This window comes from Schistocerca serialis, chromosome 8 (assembly GCF_023864345.2).
Source record: "Schistocerca serialis cubense isolate TAMUIC-IGC-003099 chromosome 8, iqSchSeri2.2, whole genome shotgun sequence".
Classification (NCBI taxonomy): domain Eukaryota; kingdom Metazoa; phylum Arthropoda; class Insecta; order Orthoptera; family Acrididae; genus Schistocerca; species Schistocerca serialis.
Genome location: NC_064645.1, coordinates 317580447 through 317606766, shown reverse-complemented (window position 1 = coordinate 317606766; position 26320 = coordinate 317580447). Strand labels below are relative to the sequence as shown.

The 26320-nt window shown below is 43.0% G+C and overlaps 1 protein-coding gene across 2 annotated transcripts in view; it reads left to right on the top strand.

The window, feature by feature from the left end:
- LOC126416411 (sodium-coupled monocarboxylate transporter 1-like) overlaps nucleotides 1–26320 on the top strand; it is a 182116-nt gene that overhangs the window by 105937 nt on the left and 49859 nt on the right. For both annotated transcript variants that reach the window (XM_050084126.1, XM_050084127.1), the window contains exon 10: nucleotides 18005–18114. In XM_050084126.1, coding sequence (XP_049940083.1) covers nucleotides 18005–18114 — 110 coding nt within the window. The remainder of the gene's footprint in view (nucleotides 1–18004; nucleotides 18115–26320) is intronic.

Genomic DNA, 26320 nt, shown 5'->3' with positions numbered 1-26320 from the left:
ACAATTTCTTGTTATCTCCTTCAATGTACTCTCCTCCTCGGTCTCTACACCGCTCCATACGAATTTTCCACTGTTCATAGCAATGCTGCAGATCATTTTCGGTAAGTCCATACATTACTTCCGTCGCTTTTTCTTTTACTGCTTCAACAGTCTCAAATCTAGTTCCTTTCAAAGCTGACTTGACTTTAGGGAAAAGAAAAAAGTCACAGGGGGCCAAATCAGGTGAGTAGGGTGGATGATCTAAGATGGGAATGTTGTGTTTTGCCAAAAACGTCTTCACTGACAACGCACTGTGAGCTGGGGCATTGTCTTGGTGAAGGATCCATGACTTGTTTCTCCACAAATCGTTCCGTTTTCTCTGTACTCGGTCACGTAGGGTAGCCAGGACGCTAATGTAGTAATGCTGATTCACTGTTTGTCCCTCTGGTACCCAATCAATGTGCACAATACTTTTGATGTCAAAGAAAAACAATCATCATTGCCTTGAATTTCGATTTTGACATTCGTGCTTTTTTTTGTCGTGGAGAACCAGGAGTTTTCCAATGCATCGATTGGCGTTTAGTTTCGGGATCGTAAGTAAAAAACCACGATTCATCGCAAGTAATAACATTTTGTAAGAAGGTGGGATCACTTTCAATGTTTTCCAGGATGTCAGAACAAATCATTCTTCGGCGTTCCTTCTGTTCAATTGTGAGACACTTTGGAACCATTTTTGAACACACTTTGTTCATGTTGAAACTTTCATGAAGAATCTGCCTAACACTTTCCTTGTCAACTCCTGTTAACTCAGACACTGCTCTGATTGTTAAACGGCGATCTTGTCGAACAAGTTTACCGATTTTTTCAATGTTTGCATCAGTTTTTGCTGACAATGGTCTGCCTGTGCGAGTGTCATCACTGGTGTCTTCGCGGCCATCTTTAAATCGTTTAAACCACTGAAAACTTGTGTTCGCGATAAACAATCATCGCCGTACACTTGTTGTAACATTACAAACGTTTCACTTGCAGATTTTCCTAGTTTGAAACAAAATTTGATGTTAACACGCTGTTCCTTCTGTACACTCAACATTTTCCGACGCACAGACAAAACGTCAACTACTTAAAACAGACGCCACGGGCAGACTGAGTGCAGGAGGCAGATGAAACTTGAGCAGTAGGCGGAGCGAGAGTCACGTGACAGGCCACGCGACTTTCGGCCTTATTGCATTCGTTTTATTGTTTCACCAGTACTAGTCCGGTTTTTTTCTAGCCACACCTCGTAAATGTAAACATGTGAGAGCTGAAAAGTTAGCAATCATTTTTCTCAATATATATGTTGTATTTCACTGTTAATTATCTTTTCAATGTAAAAATTGAAAAAAAGGCTTGGGTGCACAGATGAGTTGATATATCCTTATTCTGTTACTGTAAATTAAAAGATACTCCAACAAAAGATAAGAAAATGTGCAAGTTATAATGAGAGACATTAGTAGCTTTTTAAATTTATACCACTATGTACAGCTAAGAAATTTTTTTCAAAGGACGGTTCCATAAATAAATTCAAATATAAAGAAGGAAATTGTACTTTTAAACTCTTCCACCTTGCATGTAACTTTGTTTTCCTCGACATCTTGATGCAAAAACGAAATAAGTTCACTTAAGAGCAAGAGATATGATTTTTTCATAGCATTTATTACCAAGTTTATAGAACCACACACTGCGTCTTTGTTATTAAAGGACATACGCATAATATTAGAGAAGAGGTCCGAAACAGCGTAATTCCTGAAAGAAACTGTTATTCAGCGGTAGCCATGTAGTTAATCTCAACACTTTAAATTCATGTGATGCCTGGGAAATGTGTCCTATGAACCAGATTTCGCCGAATTTGAAAGCCACATTCTGCCTGACTTTGAGCTGTTCTCACAAAGCATTTTCATGAACTTCCACAGCAACAGTGCCCCCATTTGCATATCTTGGAACTCTTTTCATTAGAAAGGTATTAGCAGCAATGACCAGGAATGCATGATTTGAACTGTCTTTATTGTATTTGTAACTGTGTTTCAAGAAACCTTCACACGATTAACCTCCTGCAAAGAAACAAGGAACATACTAACGCCGTGGGTTTCGTTGTGCACGACTCTTTCAGATTAACTGAAATAAGTCTTTTCTGTATGTCAATCTTCTTGTTATTTACCATTGCGGAAGCATAATCTTTTCTTCCTAGCACAAAGCCTAGAAAAATTATTGTTTTTGTAAAATATCTCTCTGTCTTGTTTCACGCTTTCAGGTAACATATTTTGACCACTTATGCCTTCTGGTGCAGCAATTGCACCACTACTCTCCTTAACGTTTCTCGCTATACATACCATGTGATCTGTGACAGCAACAGAAGATGCTACTCTGAAAATGCTCCATGAAGTTAGAGAAACTGATAACTTGAATCTATTCACTGCGACCTGAACTTCTAAATTTGTGAGGCGGGAGTTCCGTTACATCGGGAACATGGTTGCACTGTTCACATGGGCAATGTACACAATATGGTTTCTTCCCAGGTCAAATCACATTAATGTTTCTTAGTAAGTGCAGGTCCAGGAATACGATCACACCGTGCACTTCTAGTCACGTCTACGATCACCTTTCAAATGAAGAGACCTCCAACAAATGCCAATGGGAACACTCTCGCTATGAAAACTGATGAAAATACTTTGTGGGAACAGTTGCATATCGGACAGTACGTAGCTTTCAAATACGCTGAAAACTGGTACAAAGAACACATTTCCCCGGCATCACATGAATTTAATCATGACGAAAGTAACTGCATGCCTACTACTGAATCACAATTCTTTCAGGAATGATGCTATTTGAATCCTATTCTCCAATGTTACACTCGGAAGTATGCTGGATGTCCGATAGTTTCAAAGACACAGAATATGGTTCTATAAACTTGACAGTAAGCGCTATGGAAAAATCATATCTCTCACTCTTAAGGGAACTCGTTTGGCTCCAAGAAGATTTCAAGGAAAACGAAATTATATGTAAGGTGGAAGAAACCTAAAAATACAATTTCCTTTTTTACATTTGAATTTGTTCATGTAAATGCTTCTTGCAGATTTTTTTGTTTATTTGTTTATTTACTCGTCAGGTTCCGTATGATTAAAATGAGGAGCAAATCTCCAAGGTCGTGGAATGAGTCAGTACATGAAATTACGAGACAAAAGTAATAACACAGAAAAATAAAATATTTATGAACCTAAAAAACTCAAGCTATTAGTTTAAGTAAACGCAACGAACAATATAACATAAGAATCAGCTTAATTTTTGAAGGAACTTCTCTACAGAATAGAAGGTTTGACCAATGAGGAAACTCTCCAGTTTCGATTTGAAAGCGCGTGGATTACTGCTAAGATTTTTGAATTCTTGGGTTACCTTACTAATAATGGATGCAGCAATATCCTGCACACCTTTCTGCGCAAGAGTTAAGGAAGTCCGATCCAAATTCAGGTTTGATTTCTGCCGAGTATTAACTGAGAGAATGTTGCTTATTCTTGGGAATAAGCTGATATTGATAACAAGAAAAGACAGTAAGGAATATATATATATATATATATATATATATATATATATATATATATATATATATATATATATACAGAGAGAGAGAGAGAGAGAGAGAGAGAGGCCAATGTTAAAATACCCAGACTAGTGAACAGTGATCGACAAGATGTTCGCGAACATACACCACTTATTCCCTGAACCGCCCATTTCTGAGCCAAAAATATCCTTTTAGAACGGGAAGAGTTACCCCAAAATATAATACCATACGACATAAGCAAAGGAGACAACTTTTCGTGTCGAACGACAACTTGCTTCAGATACCGTTCGAATAGTAAAATTGGCAGCATTTAACATGATCCTGAACATGGGTTTTTCACGACAATTTTCTATCTATTTGAACATATAGAAATTTGAACTGTTCAGTTTCACTAATCACATGCCCATTCTATAAAATTAAAACATCAGGTTTTGTTGAATTGTGTGGTATAAACTGTCAAACTGAACCTTAGGTTGTTTTCTAGAAAGCGAGAACTTATGTCAAGAACTGCACTATTTCAAACCGAGCCAATGTTGCACACAACATGCTTTACTACCAAGCTACTGTCATCAGCAAACAGAAATATTTTAGAGTTACCTGTAATACTAGAGGGCATATCATATATACAAATAAGGAACAGGAGTGCCCCCAACACTGATCCCTGGGACACACCCCATTTGACCATACCCCAGTCAGACCCTCACATCACAGCCATTCTCAACACTGTGAATAATGCTGTTTGTTGTTAAAGTAAGAGGTGAACCAATTGTGAGCTACTCCCCTTATTATGTAAAGGTCCAACCTCTGGAGCAACATTTTGTGATCAACACAATCACATGCCTTAGTTAAATCAAAAAATATGCCTAGGGTTGGGAACCTTTTGTTTAACCCATCCAATACCTCACAGAGAAAAGATAATTTAGCATTTTCAGTTGTTAAACGACTTCTAAAGCCGAACTGAACATTTGATAACAAATTATGTGATATAAAATGATCAATTATCCTTACATACACTGCATTTTCAGTAACTATAGCAGGGACCGATGACTGTAGCAGTCTTGTCCCTTTAATCCCACAAACCAACCAACCAACCAGTAACTATAGCAAACAGTGGTGGCATAGAAATAGGTCTAAAATTGTCTACATTATCAGTTTCTCCCTTTTTATAAAATGGCTTTTCCACTGAGTACTTTAACTCTTCAGGAAACCGATCATTCCTAAAGGAAAAATTACAAATATGGCTAAGTACAGGGCTCACATGTGCAACACACTACTTTAATATTCTGCTAGGCACCCTATCATAACCATGAGAGTCCTTAGTCAGTGATTTGATTATTGACTCAATATCCCCCTTGTCTGTGTCACAGAGGAGTATTTCAGACATCAATATCGGAAAGGCATTTGCCAAGAGAATTATATGATTCCCTACCAAAACTAAATTTTTATCTAATGCTCCAGCAATATTTAGAAAATGATTGTTAAATACTGTGTATATATCTGATTTATCAGTAACAGAAATATTTTTCCTACGAACTGACTTTGTATCGTCGACCTTGTGCTGCTGACCAGACACTTCCTTCACAACTGACTGTAGGGTTTTAATTTTATCCTGTGAATTAGTTATTCTATTTGCGTACCACATGCTCTTTTGCCTTCCAAATAGCATTATTAAGCACCTTACAATACTGTTTGTAATGGGCTACTGTAGCTTGATTGTCACTACTGCTAACATTTTCATATTATTCCTGCTTTGTTCTACATGAGATCCATATCCCACTACTCAGCCACCCAGGCTGCCTTTTTCTGCTAGTACCCCGTTTAGAGCGTTCTAATTGAAAGCAACTCTCGAAGAGCATGAGAAATGTTTTAAGAAAGGCATTATATTTGTCATCTATGTTATCAGCACTATAAACATCCTGCCATTCTTGTTCCTTTACGAGGTTTAAAAAACTTTCTATTGCCATTGGGTGAACTTTCCTACATGGTTTGTAATTATCTGTTTCGTTTGTTTGAGTACAAAGCCTTTCACTGTTAATATTTGTGAACCATGGTTTGAAAGGCCATTCACCCTTTTACTACCAGAATGCTCATCTACTAATGAAGAATGAGTAAAAAATATTGTCTATGGCTGTGCTACTTTTCCCCTGCATCCTAGTTGGAAAACATACAGCCTGCATCAGACCATATGAATTTAAGAGATCTACCAACATCTTTTGCTTGCACAATCATATACAAAAGTAATATTGAATCACCACATATAACTAGTTTCTGGTACTTCCTATAAAGTGAATCTAGAATCCTCTCTAGCTTGAGCAGAAATGCTCTGAAGTCAGAGTTAGGGGAACTATAAACAGCAATAATTACATGTTTAGTTTCACTGAATTCAAGTGCCCCTTCACAACATTCAACTATCTGTTCAGTACAGTGCCGTGATACGTCTGTGGACTCAAATGGAATACTCTTTTTTCGTACATGGCCACTTCCCCACTCCGCAAGGAACTTCTTGAAAAACAGCCAACTAATCTGTATCCTGGTAAAGGAAGCCTCTAAATTGTCAAATTATTTAAGTGGTGCTCCGATATACCAATAATTTCAGAGTCAACGTCTACAAGCAGTTCACTAACTTTATCTCTAATACCTCTTATATTTCGATGAAATATACTAATTCCTTCTCTACTTCGAAACATGACGTCCTCTGAAGGTGATTCGTTAGTCAGAGGGACTTCCTTTAAGCGGGTATATCTATAGCTGACTTCAATCTAAAAAATGTGTAGCTCTAACACCAACTACTACAGGAACTTTTCCATGATTGATCCCACGACCACCCACTACACTGTCGCTTTGCCAGCCTCCTCTTCCCATACCTACTGAGGTGCAGGCCATGCCGAGTGAGACCCGATCTACTCATAGACTCAACTGGCACCACTTCAATGTGACCCATGCCCTTTGCCATCAATGCCCTCTCCAGTCCCATGTTAATGTGTCTAACAGCCCCTTTAAGATGAGGCCGATCATGATGCTGAAACATTTGCGTGAAATGCACATTAGTGCCACCAGTTTGAGTAGATATCTTTACCAGGTCATCACCTACATCATATTCCCCGCCCCTATCAAGACTATACCCTGCTCCACTACCTGATCCTGTGCCAACCCTGCACTAGGCCTCATGATGCTGGTGACCTAGTACTCAAACCCCAAAACTTCCTGCGCCTGCTGGCCCACACTGCTACCATGTGAACTGCCTAGCAGCAGAACCTTCTTCTTTCTGTTTGGGCCGGCCGAAGTGGCCGTGCGGTTCAAGGCGCTGCAGTCTGGAACCGCAAGACCGCTACGGTCGCAGGTTCGAATCCTGCCTCAGGCATGGATGTTTGTGATGTCCTTAGGTTAGTTAGGTTTAACTAGTTCTAAGTTCTAGGGGACTAATGACCTCAGCAGTTGAGTCCCATAGTGCTCAGAGTCATTTGAACCATTTTTTTTCTGTTAGGCTTTGCAACTGACTCAGGCCTCCTAACTGCTGAGGACTGCTACATGTTTCCTACAACAACAGGTACAAGAGGCTCCTCTCCAATCAACTCTGACAGTCGGTCAAATTTACTGCATATACGCAAAGTATAACTGTCTGAATACCTCCTCCCCCTAGCTGCCTCCTTGCCAACTGCCAGTTCCCATTCTCCAGCACCCTTCACCCTCCTCAATCTATCTGGTTCCTCCTTTGCTTATTGTAACTAGACATGAAGGCCACAGATCTTACGCTCCAGCTCCTCTGTTAACTTATTTCTACTACAGATTCTACATTCCCAGGAGATGATCTCGCTAGAATGCCCACTGGCTTCCCCACTCCATTCCGTCCTACGAAAATACTTTGAACAAATTCCACACCGTAGCCTACTTCTCACAAACTTACGACACAGCCCACATTTCTCACTCATGGTAAAATTTTACAGTTACTGGAAGAAAACTAAACGTCTACATTACCTAAGTTCAGTTACACCAGTAAAAATATTTATATATCTAACAATAGCGGTCTCGAAATTCTCTACTTAGAAAGCAACAACATTTTGTAATACTACTAAACGACAACCAATACCAATACCAACAAAACTTCAAAAAATTTATTAGCTAAAACCAGAATTCAAGCGCCCACTGGAACACTCAACTAAATTAAAACAGTGAATGAAATTGTTACTGAAATATTTCACTAGAAACAATAAGAAACATCAGCCCAAAACTAAAGCACAAAATTTACTAAACAATTTCATCGCACAGAAAACTCTAAAAAACACAGCGAGCGAACTTTTACAAAAGTTTATTAAATCGTTATTTCGCCACCAACAGCACGAAGCACCATTGACAACTATTAAATTTAATAACTGTATAACAGTGCACAAGCAAGTTTGTCAGTACTTAGCTTTAAAAACCGCTACAACTGTAACCGCACGCCGCGAAATATAAACACATTAACGAGGCGTGAGACTATGTATACTCATATATATTTAAAAATTTATTAATATCTTTCGTTATTACTTGCACCTTCCCATATTTTTCACTGAAGTAACAGAATAAGGATATAACACCTCATTTGTGCACCCAAGCTTTCCCTTGAGATTTTTATACTGAAACGATACTTAACAGTGAAATAAACATATGCACTGAACAGCCAAAGAAACTGGTACACCTGCCTAATATCGTGATGGCCGTCGCGAGCAAGCAGAAGTGCAGAAACACTACGTGGTACGGAGGCATGGACTTGACTAATGTTTGAAGTAGTGTTGGAGGGAACTGACACCATAAATCGTGCAGGGTTGTCCGTAAATGCGGAAGAGTACGAGAGGCTGGAGATCTCTTCTGAACAGCAAGTTCCAGAGCATCCCAAATATGCTCAATAATGTTGATGTCTGGGGAGTTTGTTGACCAGCGGGAGTACTTAAGCTCAGAAGAGTGTTCCTGAAGGCACTCTGTAGCAATTCTGGATGTGTGGGGTGACGCATGGTCCTGCTGGAATTGCCCAAGTCAGTCGGCATGCACAATGGGCATGAATGGGTGCAGGTAATAGGGTTGCTTACGTACGTGTCACCTGTCAGAGTCGTATCTAGACGTATCAGGGGTCCCGTATCACACCAATTGCATCTGCCCCACACCATTAGAGAGTCTCCACCAGCTTGAACAGTCCCCTGCTGACCTGCAGGGTCCATGGATTCCTGAGGTTGTTTTCATACCCGTACACGTCCATTTGCTGTATATACACTCCTGGAAATGGAAAAAGAACACATTGACACCGGTGTGTCAGACCCACCATACTTGCTCCGGACACTGCGAGAGGGCTGTACAAGCAATTATCACACGCACGGCACAGCGGACACACCAGGAACCGCGGTGTTGGCCGTCGAATGGCGCTAGCTGCGCAGCATTTGTGCACCGCCGCCGTCAGTGTCAGCCAGTTTGCTGTGGCATACGGAACTCCATCGCAGTCTTTAACACTGGTAGCATGCCGCGACAGCGTGGACGTGAACCGTATGTGCAGTTGACGGACTTTGAGCGAGGGCGTATAGTGGGCATGCGGGAGGCCGGGTGGACGTACCGCTGAATTGCTCAACACGTGGGGCGTGAGGTCTCCACAGTACATCGATGTTGTCGCCAGTGGTCGGCGGAAGGTGCACGTGCCCGTCGACCTGGGACCGGACCGCAGCGACGCACGGATGCACGCCAAGACCGTAGGATCCTACGCAGTGCCGTAGGGGACCGCACCGCCATTTCCCAGCAAATTAGGGACACTGTTGCTCCTGGGGTATCGGCGAGGACCATTCGCAACCGTCTCCATGAAGCTGGGCTACGGTCCCGCACACTGTTAGGCCGTCTTCCGCTCACGCCCCAATATCATGCAGCCCGCCTCCAGTGGTGTCGCGACAGGCGTGAATGGAGGGACGAATGGAGACGTGTCGTCTTCAGCGATGAGAGTCGCTTCTGCCTTGGTGCCAATGATGGTCGTATGCGTGTTTGGCGCCGTGCAGGTGAGCGCCACAATCAGGACTGCATGCGACCGAGGCACACAGGGCCAAGACCCGGCATCATGGTGTGGGGAGCGATCTCCTACACTGGCCGTACACCACTGGTGATCGTCGAGGGGACACTGAATAGTGCACGGTACATCCAAACCGTCATCGAACCCATCGTTCTACCATTCCTAGACCGGCAAGGGAACTTGCTGTTCCAACAGGACAATGCACGTCTGCATGTATCCCGTGCCACCCAACGTGCTCTAGAAGGTGTAAGTCAACTACCCTGGCCAGCAAGATCTCCGGATCTGTCCCCCATTGAGCATGTTTGGGACTGGATGAAGCGTCGTCTCACGCGGTCTGCACGTCCAGCACGAACGCTGGTCCAACTGAGGCGCCAGGTGGAAATGGCATGGCAAGCCGTTCCACAGGACTACATCCAGCATCTCTACGATCGTCTCCATGGGAGAATAGCAGCCTGCATTGCTGCGAAAGGTGGATATACACTGTACTAGTGCCGACATTGTGCATGCTCTGTTGCCTGTGTCTATGTGCCTGTGGTTCTGTCAGTGTGATCATGTGATGTATCTGACCCCAGGAATGTGTCAATAAAGTTTCCCCTTCCTGGGACAATGAATTCACGGTGTTCTTATTTCAATTTCCAGGAGTGTAATTTCACTCGTCCAACCAGGCAACATGTTTCCAGTCATCAACAGTCCAATGTCGTTGTTGACGGGCCCAGACGAGGCGAGAAACTTTGTGTCATGCAGTTATCAAGGCTACACCAAGGGGGCCTTCGGCTCCGGAACCCGATATCGATGATGTTTCGTTGAATGGTTCGTGTGTTGACATTTGTAGATGGCCCAGAATTGAAACCTGCAGCAATTTGCGGAAGGGTTGCACTTCTGTCACGTTGGACAATTCTCTTCAGTCGTCGTTGTTTCCGTTCGTGAAGGATCTTTTTCCTGCCGCAGCGATGTCGGAGATTTGATGTTTTACCGGATACTTGGTATTTACGGTACACTCGTGAAATGGTCGAACGGGAAAATCCCCACTTCATCGCTACCTGGCAGATGTTGTGTCCCATTGCTCGTGCACCGACTATAACATCAAGTTCAAACTCACTTAACTCTTGATAAACTGCCATTGTAGCAGTAGTAACCGATTTAACAACTGCGCCAGACACTTGTCTTACATAGGGATTGCCGACCGCAGCGCCGTGTTCTGCCTGTTTACATACCTCTGTATTTGAATACGCATGCCTATACCAGTTTCCTTGGCGCTTGAGTGTATATTGATAAAATTGTTTGCTAACTGTTTTCAGCTCTCACCTTATTGCATTTCTGACTTACAGGTCAACCACAAATATTTTAGTAACAGGTATTTAAGGAATATACATGATTTTTGTTTACCAGTGCTGTGTAGCGTTAAATGTGGTTTACGTATGCAAGTGGTATTTTGATTCTATTCTTTGTCAATGAATAAAGATAGTTAGGTGATTAATCATTGTACCTAAAATTGCTACCAGATATATAAACATTTCAGCAAAAAAATCAAGTTGAGAACTCTCATGGATATGACGGGGTATCTAGCAGACTACTGAAGTATTGTTCTATGTATGTTAGCCCAGTACTTAGCCATATCTGTAACTTTTCCTTTAGGAGTGGTCGGTTTCCTGACCGATTGAAGTACTCGGTAGTGAAGCCACTTTATAAAAAGGGAGACAGTGATAATGTTGACAATTATAGACCTATTTCTATGCCATCGGTGTTTGCTAAAGTTATCAAGAGGGTTGTATTTACAAGGTTACTGGAGCATTTAAATTCACATAATTTGTTGTCAAATGTACAGGTTGGTTTTAGAAATGGTTTAACAACTGAAAATGCTATATTCTCTTTTCTCTGTGAGGTTTTGGACGGATTAAATAAAAGGTTGCAAACGCTAGGTGTTTTCTTTGATTATGGAGTAAGGGGAGTAGCTTACAATTGGTTCGCTTTAAGAACAGAAAGCAGAAGGTAATTCTCTGCAATATTGAGAGTGGTAGTGATGTTCAGTCTCCAATGGGGCACTGTTAAGCGGGGCGTTCCCCAAGGGTCAGTGCTGGGGCCACTGCTGTTTTCTTATTTATATAAATGATATGCCTTCTAGTATTACAGGTGATTCAAAAATATTTCTGTTTGCTGATGACACCAGCTTGGTAGTGAAGGATCTTGTGTGTAATATTGAAACAGTATCAAATAATGTAGTTCATGAAATAAGTTTGTGGCTTGTGGAAAATAATTTGATGCTAAATCACAGTAAGACTCAGGTTTTACAGTTTCTAACTCACAATTCGACAAGAACCGATATTTTGATCAGACAGAATGGGCATATTATAAGCGAGACGGAACAGTTCAAGTTCCTAGGCGTTCGGGTAGATAGTAAGCTGTTGTGGAAAGCCCATGTTCAGGATCTTGTTCAGAAACTAAATGCTGCTTTATTTACCATTAGAACAGTATCTGAAATAAGTGACAGTTCAACACGAAAAGTAGTCTACTTAGCATATTTTCATACGCTTATGTCATATGGTATTATTTTTGGGGTAATTCTTCTGATTCAAAAAGGGTATTTTTGGCTCAAAAACGGGCTGTTCGAGCCATGTGTGGTGTAAGTTCGAGAACCTCTTGTCGACCCTAGTCTGGGAATTCTGACATTGCCCTCACAGTATATATTTTCTTTAATGTCGTTTGTTGTTAGCAATATTAGCTTATTCCCAAGAGTTAGCAGCTTTCACTCAGTTAATACTAGGCAGAAATCAAGTCTGTGGTTAGAATTATATATTAATACGTTCAGCTGCTGACGGGCGTTGATATATATCAACGGGGACAGGTGAAAATGTGTGCCCCGACCGGGACTCGAACCCGGGATCTCCTGCTTACATCGCAGACGCTCTATCCATCTCATCCATACAAGTACATAGTTCTGGCAACACCGACCATGACCTTCCTCTTCTGTGCGGATACACACATACTACCCGAACTGTTACGGGACTTGGTACGAATGTAGTGAGTGGACAAGCGATAATGTGGGTCTCGCTCGCGGGAGGCGTGCGCGAGATAGCCCCTGCAGTCATACTATCCTTCGTGTCCTCGGTACCTCAGATGGATCGGTCAGAGGGCTGCTCGCCCTCTGAAAAAAAAAAAAAAAATCTGAGTAAAAGGCATCAACGATCAACTTGAACGGATGTCTTGCGACGTCCGCCCAGATCATAAGCAAGGAACAACATCGAACAAAAGAGGGGGAACAAAAAGAAAAAAGATGGATAGATCGTCTGCCATGTAAGCAGGAGATACAGGGTTCGAGTCCTGGTCGGGGCACACATTTTCACCTGTCCCCTTTGATATATATCAATGCCCGTCAGCAGCTGAAAGTTTAAATATATAATTCTAATTTCGTTCTAGACGGCTGTAGGTCATCAATGGTGTCATATAAGTATAAAGTGTGTAGTAGGTGGAATAAAACAATACGCAAAAAAGTTATGCATAATAATCATGTAGCAAATTACTCTCCTCTTTGCTTGTTATCATTTGTCAAAATCTCATTTCGATATCTCAAACCATTTATTAAATTTGAGTACTGTTGTGAATATTTCACTCTATGTCGCTGCCGAGGCACGATCGCAAACGAGTGTACTCCATCAGATCAGTTTTCTCGAGATCGGTGGCAGGTATAGACCTGCACCCAAGTCTAAAAAAAATTCAACTTGTTAGCTAAATTTCATACGATGCAACATATTATGCAATATGCACCAAACGCAAAACCATAGCGACTCCTTTTTTCCACTGCAAACTTTTTCGAATTTCGTGCAGTATCTTACTTCCACGTAATTATCACAATAACTATGTCCATTAACGAAATGTTGGGCGCATCATCATGAAGCTGACGTATGAATCTATAAATAACGTAAAATTAAATTTTTTGCTTAATAGTTTGTGTAAAATCGTTTGAGAAATATGGCAACATTTGCGCCTCTATTCTGTCATCGCAAAGCGTAGCCGGCGGGCCGAATGGCGACAAACACTGTCAACCTACCCTTCAGAACAAACAAATGAATTCGCCCAGCACTTTGGAGGAAAGCTGAGCATCGGCCACTGTATCCTGCGCGGGTTCTAACCAAGCGACCGCCCAACAAGGAAAGTTGGTCGGTCTCTTGGCCATAACATATGCCCACGTGTAGTACGACGGTCGGTCGGGCGGTTGGTTGGTGCGTGTGTGGGGCCATTAAATGCATCATCAACGAAAATCCACCTCTCTTGATTGGCGTATCCAACTGACTTAATGGCGGACACTATACGACAAACATATTTCTTTAGCACATTGCACAAAACAGCACATAATTCGGCTTACTATGTGGATAAACGTACAAGAGAAAGGAATAATACACACAAAACACTGCAAATACACATTTATATGTAGTAACAGATGAAGGGAACATGAAGTGAATAATTTTGTATTGCTTCAGAGGAATGTCACAAGAATGAAAGCAAGAAATGTAATATTTTCCTGTAAAGTAGCATTTAAATTAGGATAATTTAAGTTTAATCTGTTTAAATTATTAAAAGTATGATTTAAAGCGTCTGGGATTTAAAATGAATAAGACATGCGACAAAATTAAAATTTGTAAAAGCAACTTCAGCAAAATAAATATATATTTTCCACATAAATCACTTTGAAATTAACTTGCAAGAGAAGAGTTTGCTAAATCACAACGAGTCAAAACACTCTAAGCCATTTTCACTCTTCTCTTTATTCCTTGTATTCTGTCAATGTCTTCCACTTCCCTATAACGGATGGTCCATCGATCTTGACCGGACCAAATATCTCACGAAATAAGCTTCAAACGAAAAAACTACAAAGACGAAACTTGTATAGCTTGAAGGGGGGAAACCAGATGGCGATATGGTTGGCCCGCTAGATGGCTCTGCCATAGGTTAAACGGATATCAACTGCGTTTTTTTAAATAGGAACCCCCATTTTTTATTACATATTCATGTAGTACGTAAAGAAATATGAATGTTTTAGTTGGATCACTTTTTTCGCTTTGTGATAGATGGCGCTGTAATAGTCACAAACATATGGCTCACAATTTTAGACGAACAGTTGGTAACAGGTAGGTTTTTTAAATTAAAATACAGAACGTAAGCACGTTTGAACATTTTATTTCGGTTGTTCCAATGTGATACATGTACCTTTGTGAACTTATCATTTCTGAGAACGCATGCTGTTACAGCGTGATTACCTGTAAATAACACATTAATGCAATAAATGCTCAAAATGATGTCCGTCAACCTCAATGCATTTGGCAACACGTGTAACAACATTCCTCTCAACAGCGAGTAGTTCGCCTTCCGCAATGTTCGCACATGCATTGACAATGAACTGACGCATGTTGTCAGGCGTTGTAGGTGGATCATGATAGCAAATATCCTTCAACTTCTTCAACTTTCCCCACAGAAAGAAATTCGGGGACGTCAGATCCGGTGAACGTGCGGGCCATGGTATGGTGCTTCGACGACCAATCCACCTGTCATGAAATATGCTATTCAATCCAGTTTCAACCGCACGCGAGCTATGTGCTGGACATCCACCACGTTGGAAGTACATCGTCATTCTGTCATGCAGTGAAACATCTTGTAGTATCATCGGTACAACATTACGTAGAAAATCAGCATACATTGCACAATTTAGATTGCAATCGATAAAATGGGGACCAATTATCCTTCTTCCCATAATGCTGCACCATACATTAACCCGACAAGGTCGCTGATGTTCCACTTGTCGCAGCCATCGTGGATTTTCCGTTGCCCAATAGAGAATATTATGCAGGTTTACGTTACCGCTGTTGGAGAATGACGCTTCGTCGCTAAATAGAACGAGTGCAAAAAATCTGTAATCGTCCCGTAATTTCTCTTGTGCCCAGTAACAGAACTGTACACGGCGTTCAAAGTCGTCGCCATGCAATTCCTGGTGCATAGAAATATGGTGCGGGTGCCATCGATGTTGATGTAGCATTCTCAACACCGACGTTTTTGAGATTCCCGGTTCTCGCGCAATTTGTCTGCTACTGATGTGCGGATCAGCCGCGACAGCAGCTGAAACACTTACCTGGGCATCATCATTTGTTGGAGGTCGTGGTTGACGTTTCACATATGGCTGAAAACTTCCTGGCTCCTTAAATAACGTAACAATCCGGCGAACGGTCGGACACTTGGATGATGTCGTCCAGGATACCGAGCAGCGTTCATAGCACACGCCCGTTGGGCATTTTGATCACAATAGCCATACATCAACACGCAATCGATCTTTTCCGCAATTGGTAAACGGTCCATTTTAACACGGGTAATGTATCACGAAGCAATTACCGTCCGCACTGGCGGGATGTTACGTGATATCACATACTTATACGTTTGTGACTATTACAGCGCCATTCATCAGAAAGCGAAGAAAGTGGGCCAACTAAAACATTCATATTTCTTTGCGTACTACATGAATATTTAATAAAAAATGGTTGTTCCTATTTTTTTAAAAAAACGCAGTTGATATCCGTTTGATCAATGGCAGCGCCATCTAGCGGGCCAACCATATCGCCATCTGGTTTCCCCCTTCAAGCTAGACGAGTTTCGTTCTATGTAGTTTTTTCGTTTGATGCTTATTTCGTGAGATATTTGGCCCGGTCACTATCAATGGACCACCATGTATACAAGGACTTGTCAGCAAGTTTTTTTGACACTCTGCCTCTGCTGCTCAGTAACATTGCGTAATAATACTGAGGTTCGGAATGTTGTGTGATAAAGACGCTGCTGATACAATTGCTCTAATTTGTTGCAAGCAGGGAAAAGGTGGGTGAAAAAATGGTTCAAGGAGCATGAAAGATCACTCACAAAAACTTGTTAAGTTAATGCTGTGGCTGGACGAAAACAGAAAGGTTGTCATAACTTTCTCTGTGTTTATGGTCCAACATTTGATACATTACTGGAAGTGGTTCCCCACATACATTGACTGTCCCCATACATAGGCACTCGCCCCCCCCCCCCCTCCTCCACTCTCCTCCCTTCGCGCCGGCCGCGGTGGCCAAGCGGTTCTAGGCGCTTCAGTCCGGAACCGCGCGACTGCTGTGGTCGCAGGTTCGAATCCTGCCTCGGGCATGGATGTGTGTGATGTCCTTAGGTTAGTTAGGTTTAAGTAGTTCTACGTTCTAGGGGACTGATGACCTCAGATGTTAAGTCCTATAGTGCTCAGAGCTATTTGAACCATTTTTGAACCTCCCTTCGCGAATTAGTAGCTGCAGACGCCAATGTTCCCATCATTAATAAAAATATTACAATAACAAACGCAGTTCCATCAAGTCAGCTCATATCTATTACGCTGCGATATCTTGCTACTGGCAATTTTTTCGGCGACTTGAAATTTATAACCTATTTCACCTTACATTAATTGACTATAAAGTGTTTGAAACGTTATGGAAACTGTTCTGGAATAATACGAGCACTAAGTAAGTAATATATCCACAGAGATAAATATCTGTACGTAAGTTCGCAGTAACTAATTCAAAAAAAAAAAAAAAAAAAAAAAAAAAAAAAAAAAAAAAAAAAAAAAAAAAAAACATCTTCCGTATATTTTGTGAGCAAATGTCATACGATGTCATTCTTAACACTTCTGCTTCCGCACTCATCTGCCCTTACATCCCAAAAACCTGGCAATGTTTACAATTTCGATCTAATAACAATGCTATTTCGTCTTGTTTTGAACTCATTTTCCACACAACAGTAGCAAACGTAATCTAATCAACTTTCCTTGGTCTCTACAACACGCGAGAGACTGTCAAGGATAGTGTTAACAGTGACGACAGACGACCCAATATTTCCAAGTAGCGCAATATATTTCCAACGTTTTTGATGTTCACGATACTATTGCGCAACCTCTCAACTTCATCCCTACACGTTCAATATTATTGTGCATCATAAAATATCACTCACCGTCTAAGTGGCGCATTACGTATCTATGATAATGTGAATTTCTAAAGTCCGTTACAACATCAGAATCCGACTTAGGCTTTATACGCTAATTGCTTGTTGAAGCCGGCTGGTGTGGCCGTGCGGTTCTAGGCACTTCAGTCTGGAACCGCGTGACCGCTACGGTCGCAGGTTCGAATCCTGCCTCGGGCATGGATGTGTGTGATGTCCTTAGGTTAGTTAGGTTTAAGTAGTTCTAAGTTCTAGGGGACTGATGACCACAGATGTTAAGTCCCATAGTGTTCAGAGCCATTTGAACTATTTTTTTTTTTTTTTTTTTTTTTTTTGGACGTATGTGGATAGGCTGAAGCACATAGGAATGCATAAACACGTTAGTCGGTTGTGAGTTACTGCGATTACATAAAAACTGTTGATTTGGTGTGGCACAGGTGGCACGGGCCAAGGACCAGATGCTGCCTCTGCTGGTGGTGGACTCGCTCAGAGGTCTCCCTGGACTGACGGGGCTCTTCGTGGCTGGTATCTTCAGCGCCGCTCTCAGGTACGCCAGTGGGCTTCAATCGCAATTTGTTTATTTCTTTATTTATTTTTGTTAGAGGTCTCGCTAGTTGTAATTTTGAAACATGTTTACGAACACAGATCACAAAGCAGTAAGTCTGTGCAATCACATTCTATCACATGTGAAGATAACAAATTAAAAACTGAATACAAAAGTGACAATCATGACAAGTGCTACTGGTCTGGGCTTGAAAAATTTTGGTGTGTCTTCTGTCTTGAATTTCAGGGCTGCCTTGAAGGTTTTGCACCAGCCTTTTGGTTGCTTCAGTGTATCTGAGCTGTTTTTCGTAAACTGACAGCCCTCAATGGAAACCTTGTGGTTGCAATGCATCTGAGCACAGCCATTACACTGACGAGCCAAAACATTACACCATCGGTTAATAGCTTGTTGGTCTATCTTTGGAACGCAATGCAGCACCGAGCTGCGTACCATCTATTCTACCATTTTTTTGTCGGTTCGTAGGGGCATGCCGCATCAGATGACTGCACACAGGTCGTATAATTCCGTTAAATAAAAGGGCCCCTGATTTATTACGTGGTGACAGCGCCCGATAGCGACCCAGAAGGGTTTCATAGGATTCATATCAGGCGAATTGGGCGGACAAGGGGTCAACGTGGTTTGACTATCATGATCTTCAAACGACTTTAGCACTATTCTGGCTTCGATACACGGACAGTTATAACTGCTGAAAGATGTGCGTTGTCAGGGAATACCTCCAACATGAAGAGATGCAGGTGATCCGCTGCTGAAATGATATCTTCGATTGCCACCACAGGTCCCATGCAAGCGCAGGAGAACGTTTTCCATACCATAATACTGGTCCCACCAGCCTGAGACCGCGGAGCGGTGCGTGTTTGGAGCCGCCGTTCGCCTCCATGGCGGAGTTTGTGGAGACGAACATCGACCTGGTGTAGCAGGAAATATGATTCATCCGAAGATTCGACACGTTTCCAATAATCCACGATCCAATCCCAATGGTCTCGTGCCGACTGCAGTCATAATTGTCGATGTCGTTGCGTCAACATGCAATACATAGGAGTGGTCTGCTACGCAGCTCCACCATCAACAGTGCATGATGAACGGTGTGCTACGGAAGACTTGTGCGTGCACCAGCATCGTGTCATTCCGGCCGAGATACCACAGATCACCATCTATCCTGCCTCCGAACCCCACGTTCTGTGAAGAGAGATAGACGTCTAACCACTCAGCACTTAGTGGTAGTTTTACTGTCCTTCTATCACTTTTCAAAGATTCTCACGACAGTAGCTCTTGAACACTCGATTAGCTCCGCTGCTTTCGAGATATTCGTTCACAGGCTCTGCCTAACAATAATCTGCGCTACGTAAGAGTCTCTTATCCCAATGGATTTCACCATTTGCAGCCCATATCTTCGCTAGAGTGATTCGCTACGTGTCTCTGCTCCTCTTAGATACTTTCCTTACAGTGTCCCGTGCCTGCAACGCCAGCAGGTGGCATCCAACGTCGCGGTGAGCAATGTTTTAGCTGTTCAGTGTACTTTTCCCCTTGAATTGAAAAAATACACTCCTGGAAATGGAAAAAAGAACACATTGACACCGGTGTGTCAGACCCACCATACTTGCTCCGGACACTGCGAGAGGCCTGTACAAGCAATGATCACACGCACGGCACAGCGGACACACCAGGAACCGCGGTGTTGGCCGTCGAATGGCGCTAGCTGCGCAGCATTTGTGCACCGCCGCCGTCAGTGTCAGCCAGTTTGCCGTGGCATACGGAGCTCCATCGCAGTCTTTGACACTGGTAGCATGCCGCGACAGCGTGGACGTGAACCGTATGTGCAGTTGACGGACTTTGAGCGAGGGCGTATAGTGGGCATGCGGGAGGCCGGGTGGACGTACCGCCGAATTGCTCAACACGTGGGGCGTGAGGTCTCCACAGTACATCGATGTTGTCGCCAGTGGTCGGCGGAAGGTGCACGTGCCCGTCGACCTGGGACCGGACCGCAGCGACGCACGGATGCACGCCAAGACCGTAGGATCCCACGCAGTGCCGTAGGGGACCGCACCGCCACTTCCCAGCAAATTAGGGACACTGTTGCTCCTGGGGTATCGGCGAGGACCATTCGCAACCGTCTCCATGAAGCTGGGCTACGGTCCCGCACACCGTTAGGCCGTCTTCCGCTCACGCCCCAACATCGTGCAGCCCGCCTCCAGTGGTGTCGCGACAGGCGTGAATGGAGGGACGAATGGAGACGTGTCGTCTTCAGCAATGAGAGTCGCTTCTGCCTTGGTGCCAATGATGGTCGTATGCGTGTTTGGCGCCGTGCAGGTGAGCGCCACAATCAGGACTGCATACGACCGAGGCACACAGGGCCAACACCCGGCATCATGGTGTGGGGAGCGATCTCCTACACTGGCCGTACACCACTGGTGATCGTCGAGAGGACACTGAATAGTGCACGGTACATCCAAACCGTCATCGAACCCATCGTTCTACCATTCCTAGACCGGCAAGGGAACTTGCTGTTCCAACAGGACAATGCACGTCCGCATGTATCCCGTGCCACCCAACGTGCTCTAGAAGGTGTAAGTCAACTACCCTGGCCAGCAAGATCTCCGGATCTGTCCCCCATTGAGCATGTTTGGGACTGGATGAAGCGTCGTCTCACGCGGTCTGCACGTCCAGCACGAACGCTGGTCCAACTGAGGCGCCAGGTGGAAATGGCATGGCAAGCCGTTCCACAGGACTACATCCAGCATCTCTACGATCGTCTCCATGGGAGAATAGCAGCCTGCATTGATGCGAAAGGTGGATATACACTGTACTAGTGCCGACATTGTGCATGCTCTGTTGCCTGTGTCTATGTGCCTGTGGTTCTGTCAGTGTGATCATGTGATGTATCTGACCCCAGGAATGTGTCAATAAAGTTTCCCCTTCCTGGGACAATGAATTCGCGGTGTTCTTATTTCAATTTCCAGGAGTGTACTTGTGTCTAATGACTTCGATGTCGACGGTATGTCAAGCCCAAATCATTCTTCGTTCCTACCCCTGAAATAGCACTTTCAGTTCACTCGCACATTTGTTTTCTTTAGACAACGAAATAATCTTTGCATGCATTTCGCATGCAGTACCGAGAAGTCGTGCAAGCTCTTTGAGCCGTATCTTTGTGAAGACTCCTGTAGTTGAATGTTTCCACAGCAGGTCCGCAAATGGGGTGTTTTGGTCGCTCATATTCGCTCGAGCCCACAGCGCATGCGCACGACTTGCCCGAGTACGAATGCTCGAAGCGCGCAGGCTGTGGTCGAACGAGGCATCGTGGGGAGTGTATAGCTCGCCCGGTCTGGCGCGCCGGCCACGCTGCTGCTGCGACAGTTTTAGTAGCAGCACTCTCTGTTTGCTGGCTGGCGTCGCTCGAGACACAGTCCCACCAGCTGATGGGCTGCACTCAGGTAAGTTGGTTTCCGCTGTAGACGCGTACTCCTGAGTTTCCAATCGTGACGTCACTGTAATCTATAAGAAAAATAGCTAGCTTTATGCAATAACGAAAATTTGGAAACAGTCTGGAGATTTACAGGAAAACTACGTAACTATCAAATTTTGTAATGGTGTTCGATCTGATTTAAGCAAACATATATGAACTTGGTCATCCAAGAAATTAGAAATTTTGTATCCCGCCTGGAAGGCGGCGCATGGGTCTGCTCCTGTAAACTGAAGGGTAGGCTGAATGTAGGAAGTGAGTAGGAGCAGGAAAAGGTAGAACACTCGGTACTGCAATTAGGTTATAATTTACTAAACTTTGCGTACAGATGAGCAGGTAGGTGCGAAGCCGTTCATCCAGTTACAAAGCTACAAGTAGTGGTTCGCCCACTATGAAATAGAAACAATGTTGCTTGGTCGTCTCCTTGGAATCAAATGAGTAGAATCTGGAGCGGAGCTCGTAGATCTCCACAGCGTCGGCTAGAGGGCGCTGTCGTCGGTGTAGGTGTTGTAGTGCCAACCTAAAAACTTGCACCTACGCCGTGGCATCGTAGCTACCGATACCACAAGAAATTTATCAGGAACAAAATTCTCAAAATTAATCCCTATCCATACACTTACAATGAATCGACTCATCTCGGATCAACTTTGCTTCCTCCATCCGTACAGAAATTTCTTTCGCTAGTCACATTTGAGGCTTCTCGCTAAATTAGTCAGCTTAGGAAAGAGGCTATGGATACGATTTCACCTCTCAAGCGGATGATCGTCGTCACTGCTATGAATTCGTGTTAAGTAAAAGTCAAAAACATCGCTAGCATGCGTGTGACATAACCAAGTTTAGTTACTTCGGAGAAAGACTTAATTTTTTTCTTGGCTACTGAGCGCAGCTGAGATTCTGTTTACAGATATCACATAAACAGATATTATTTCCAGATTATAATTTTGTTCTAGCTTATTAGGAGCCGATATTTCATCACCTATTTGACACGCAATATTTAACGTCTCGTCTCCGTCAGAAACAGACATTTCCAATAACTGGGAGGCACTTCGTCTTCAGGCCACAAGTGGCCCATCGGAACCATCCGAAATAATCGGGAGGGCGACCACAGAATTTGGGCGCAGCCCCGAATCCTCCCGAAACTAGGTAGGCAATCAGGTAACAGAACCGAATCCTCCCAAACTGACACATTGTTTGTTGTGATATAGACAATAATATAATTATCTCTGCCATGTTACTTATCTCGTTCCCCTACCCCTCCCATGTTTTAAACAAAAAATATTGATTCACTTATGCGCGCTTTGTGCTTGAGCAGGACAGTCGCTGGTGCTGTCTCTGCTAGACTTTATCTCAATAAGATAAAATATAAAACTTTTAAACATACAATACACGTGAAAAATTTTTACATCTTCTACTGTAATTTCATATGCATTCCTTTGCCTGCTTGGAGTATTCATAACGTTTAGAGCTGCTACCTGCTTCAAGCGGGAGGATTCGGTCCCATCGTTTTTCAGAGCCTTGCGGGCTTGGGAGGATTCGGTACCATTTTTCCGACCGCGGGAGGATTCGGGGCTGCTCCCCAGAATTGTTACAATTCTGTGCAACGTCCGAATTTCGACTTCTTCACCTGTGAGAAGGAGGCAACGAACTTTCAGCACTCCTAGTATCTTCAGCTAGTAGGCCAAAATAAGACAGTTGTGTTTTACAACCAAGATACCGGCAACAAAGAACCGGTGTTTTGCAATTAAGGGCCATTTTCATTGCTGAATACGGAGCGCGTATTAAACAAGAAAACTGGGTCTACAGTGATTTAAAAGATCACTGCAATTTCTGCCCATATATTACTATGACTCTTCACTTTGTGCACCCGTAACAAAGCAAACTGAATCGTTGTAAGCGTTTCTCCTTCCAACACGCTTATTGCGTATGTGAGTCGTCTAAAATGCGACTTATTTTGCAGTGTACTTCTCGTAATCAGTAAATTTTTCAGAGACAAATTTCTATGGAAGTATTTCAACGATTTTATTGTACTTCCTATTTACAGACTGTAGCATCCTAAACAAGCTGTCCATCTACTGTCCGTTTCTTGTTTCACGTTTCCCTGTATGGCATTCTCGTCACCGGTTTTCGTCGTGAAACGAAATGGACAGTATTTGTGGCATCGTAATTCGTGCAATAAAGCACTAGAATCTCATTTATCAAATAATCGTCTTCGAACATGTATTTCTGCAATGCCTGGCTCATTGACAAAGAAATGTTTCTAAATGCTGGGGATTTACTCTCAGTAATTTGAATAATGTTTCCTCGATATATTTATTAATAAATTCCCCACAGTTTTATTAGAAAAGTGAGTTGCCATAAATACCACATTTTTCAGCGCCTAATATTGATAAAAAAATGCACAGCAAAAGATATGTAACATATTTCCCGATAAGTATCAGTCCATCAAGCCTACGGCCTGCATAATGCTCGGCATTATACTCTCTCTTATTTCATCGGCATGCGTTTCAATGTTTAGTGCTAATGTCGTAGGATGAGCCAAAATGATGAAGACGTCTACTCGTACATGTCCCAATTTTGAACCATTGTACCTTCAGATTTATGGTGGCTGATCTGTAAGACAGCATTTGCCACATTACATATAACCGACATCCTTATTATTCACCAATGACAGTCTCTGCCAAACTTTTTACGACCGTCTTTCGAATTCAGGATATATTCTGTCGAATCGAGCTACGCTTTCGCACTACATCAGTTTACGGCTTGAACATTTAGCTATCTTTCGACATAATCACCATTTCTGTCGACGCATTCTTGTTGACGCTGTGGCAGTTTTCGTATGCCATGTTCAGAAAGTTATGAACCTCTTCTTTCATCTCGTCGTCATAGCTGAATCGCTTTCCGGCCAAATGTTCTTTTAACCTAGAGAAGAGGTGATAGTCACTGGGCGCCAAGTCAGGACTATAGGGTGTGTGGGGTGATTATGTTCCACTGAAACTGTTGCAGAATGTGCACTTCCTTGGTCAACATTACTCTTCTCCGTTTCTGAATTGCCCGTTTGAGTTTTTTCAGAGTCTCACAGTACCTGTCAGCGTTAATTGTGTACATTCTCCATGACAACGCTCGCCCACACATCTCTCGGCAAACTGTTGCTCTCCTGCAACAGTGTCAGTGGAACATAATCACCCACCCACCCTATAGTTCCGACTTGGCACCCAGTGACTATCAGCTGTTCCCTAGGTTAAGAGAACATTTCGCCGGAAAGCGATTCACCTCCCACGAGGAGATGAAAGAAGAGGTTCATAACTTTCTGAACAGCATGGCGGCGAGTTGGTATGACATGTGCATACAAAAACTGCCACAGCGTCTACAAAAATGCATCGACAGAAATGGCGATTTTGTCGAAAAATAGCTAAATGTTCAAGCTGTAAACTGATGTAAACCATTGTAGAAACAAACAGGTCTATGTACTAATAATAAAATAGGAGACCTTACTTTTGGGATTACCCTCGTAGTTTGCATATTCGTCTCTCTTGAGTTGGAGTAGGTAGACAGATGTTAATACTTCTGGTCAAAATTTCTGTCTGAAGTTGTAATTCAGTTGTGGATTGTCTCCGTTGCTTAGGCATCCAACTATAATACCTACTGCTGCGCTCCTCTGAAATCACTGAAAGTACCATGCAAGTATGAAATCAAATAGTTTCTACCTAAATCTTCTTTGTTCTAATTTTCAGTCCACTGGACTTAAATAACTTTATTTAATATCTCACTTCGTCTTTAGGAAACATCGGTCACCAGCTAGTAATTTTGAAATATGTCTCTGCGAATTATTTCAAAACTAGAGATATCACGTCTTACTGTTCGTGGAAATGAAGTCCCATGCTTCTTTACAGAGCGTAGGGGAACGATTCGGGAGACCCGCACCGCCTTACTAGGCAAGGTCCTAATGGAGGTGGTTTGCCGTTGCCTTCCTCCGACCGTAATGGGAATGAATGATGATGATGAAGATGACACAACAACACCCAGTCATCTCGAGGCAGGAAAAATTCCTGACCCCGCCGGGAATCGAACCCCGGACACTGTGCTCGGGAAGCGAGAACGCTACCGCGAGTTCACGAGGGGCGGACCTTACTATCCGTACTGCACCATTTATTTTTTAAATATATTTATACTCAATTGATTTTATTTTCATGAAGATACATTTTGAAAATAAACTTCAGCATATATAATTTAGGAAGTATGTATAACACGGCCGTTATTAGTTATGTTCCCAATAGCTTTAACTTGGTTTGCTCACCAATAAAGAACGCAATACCATGCCGCACATGAAAAAACTTCAGGCAAAGTAGCAACATAGTAGTTCGCTAAGTCGTGACCAAATCAAGAACTGCTTACAACGCTGACATTCAATCAATCGTGTATTATTCATGTTGTTTCCTTGTGTACATAGTCGCTGCAGGAGGTTTCGCACAGCTTCGGATTCCTTCTTGCGGTGGACGTTCACTGACCATGTCAGCTGCATCTGGTGAAGTGAATTTTCACTGTTGTGCGAAGTACAGGGATAACAATCATTTCACAAGACTTTCTGCAAACGTGAAGTCATTTTGACACGCACTATCGGCAACCGCAGCAACTGCAATCGATATTGGTTAGCGTTCGATGCGGGCATTTCTCAAACGGGCAACTGCTCACAAGACTTCGTGCACGCTTGACGTCATTTTGACGCCACGAATG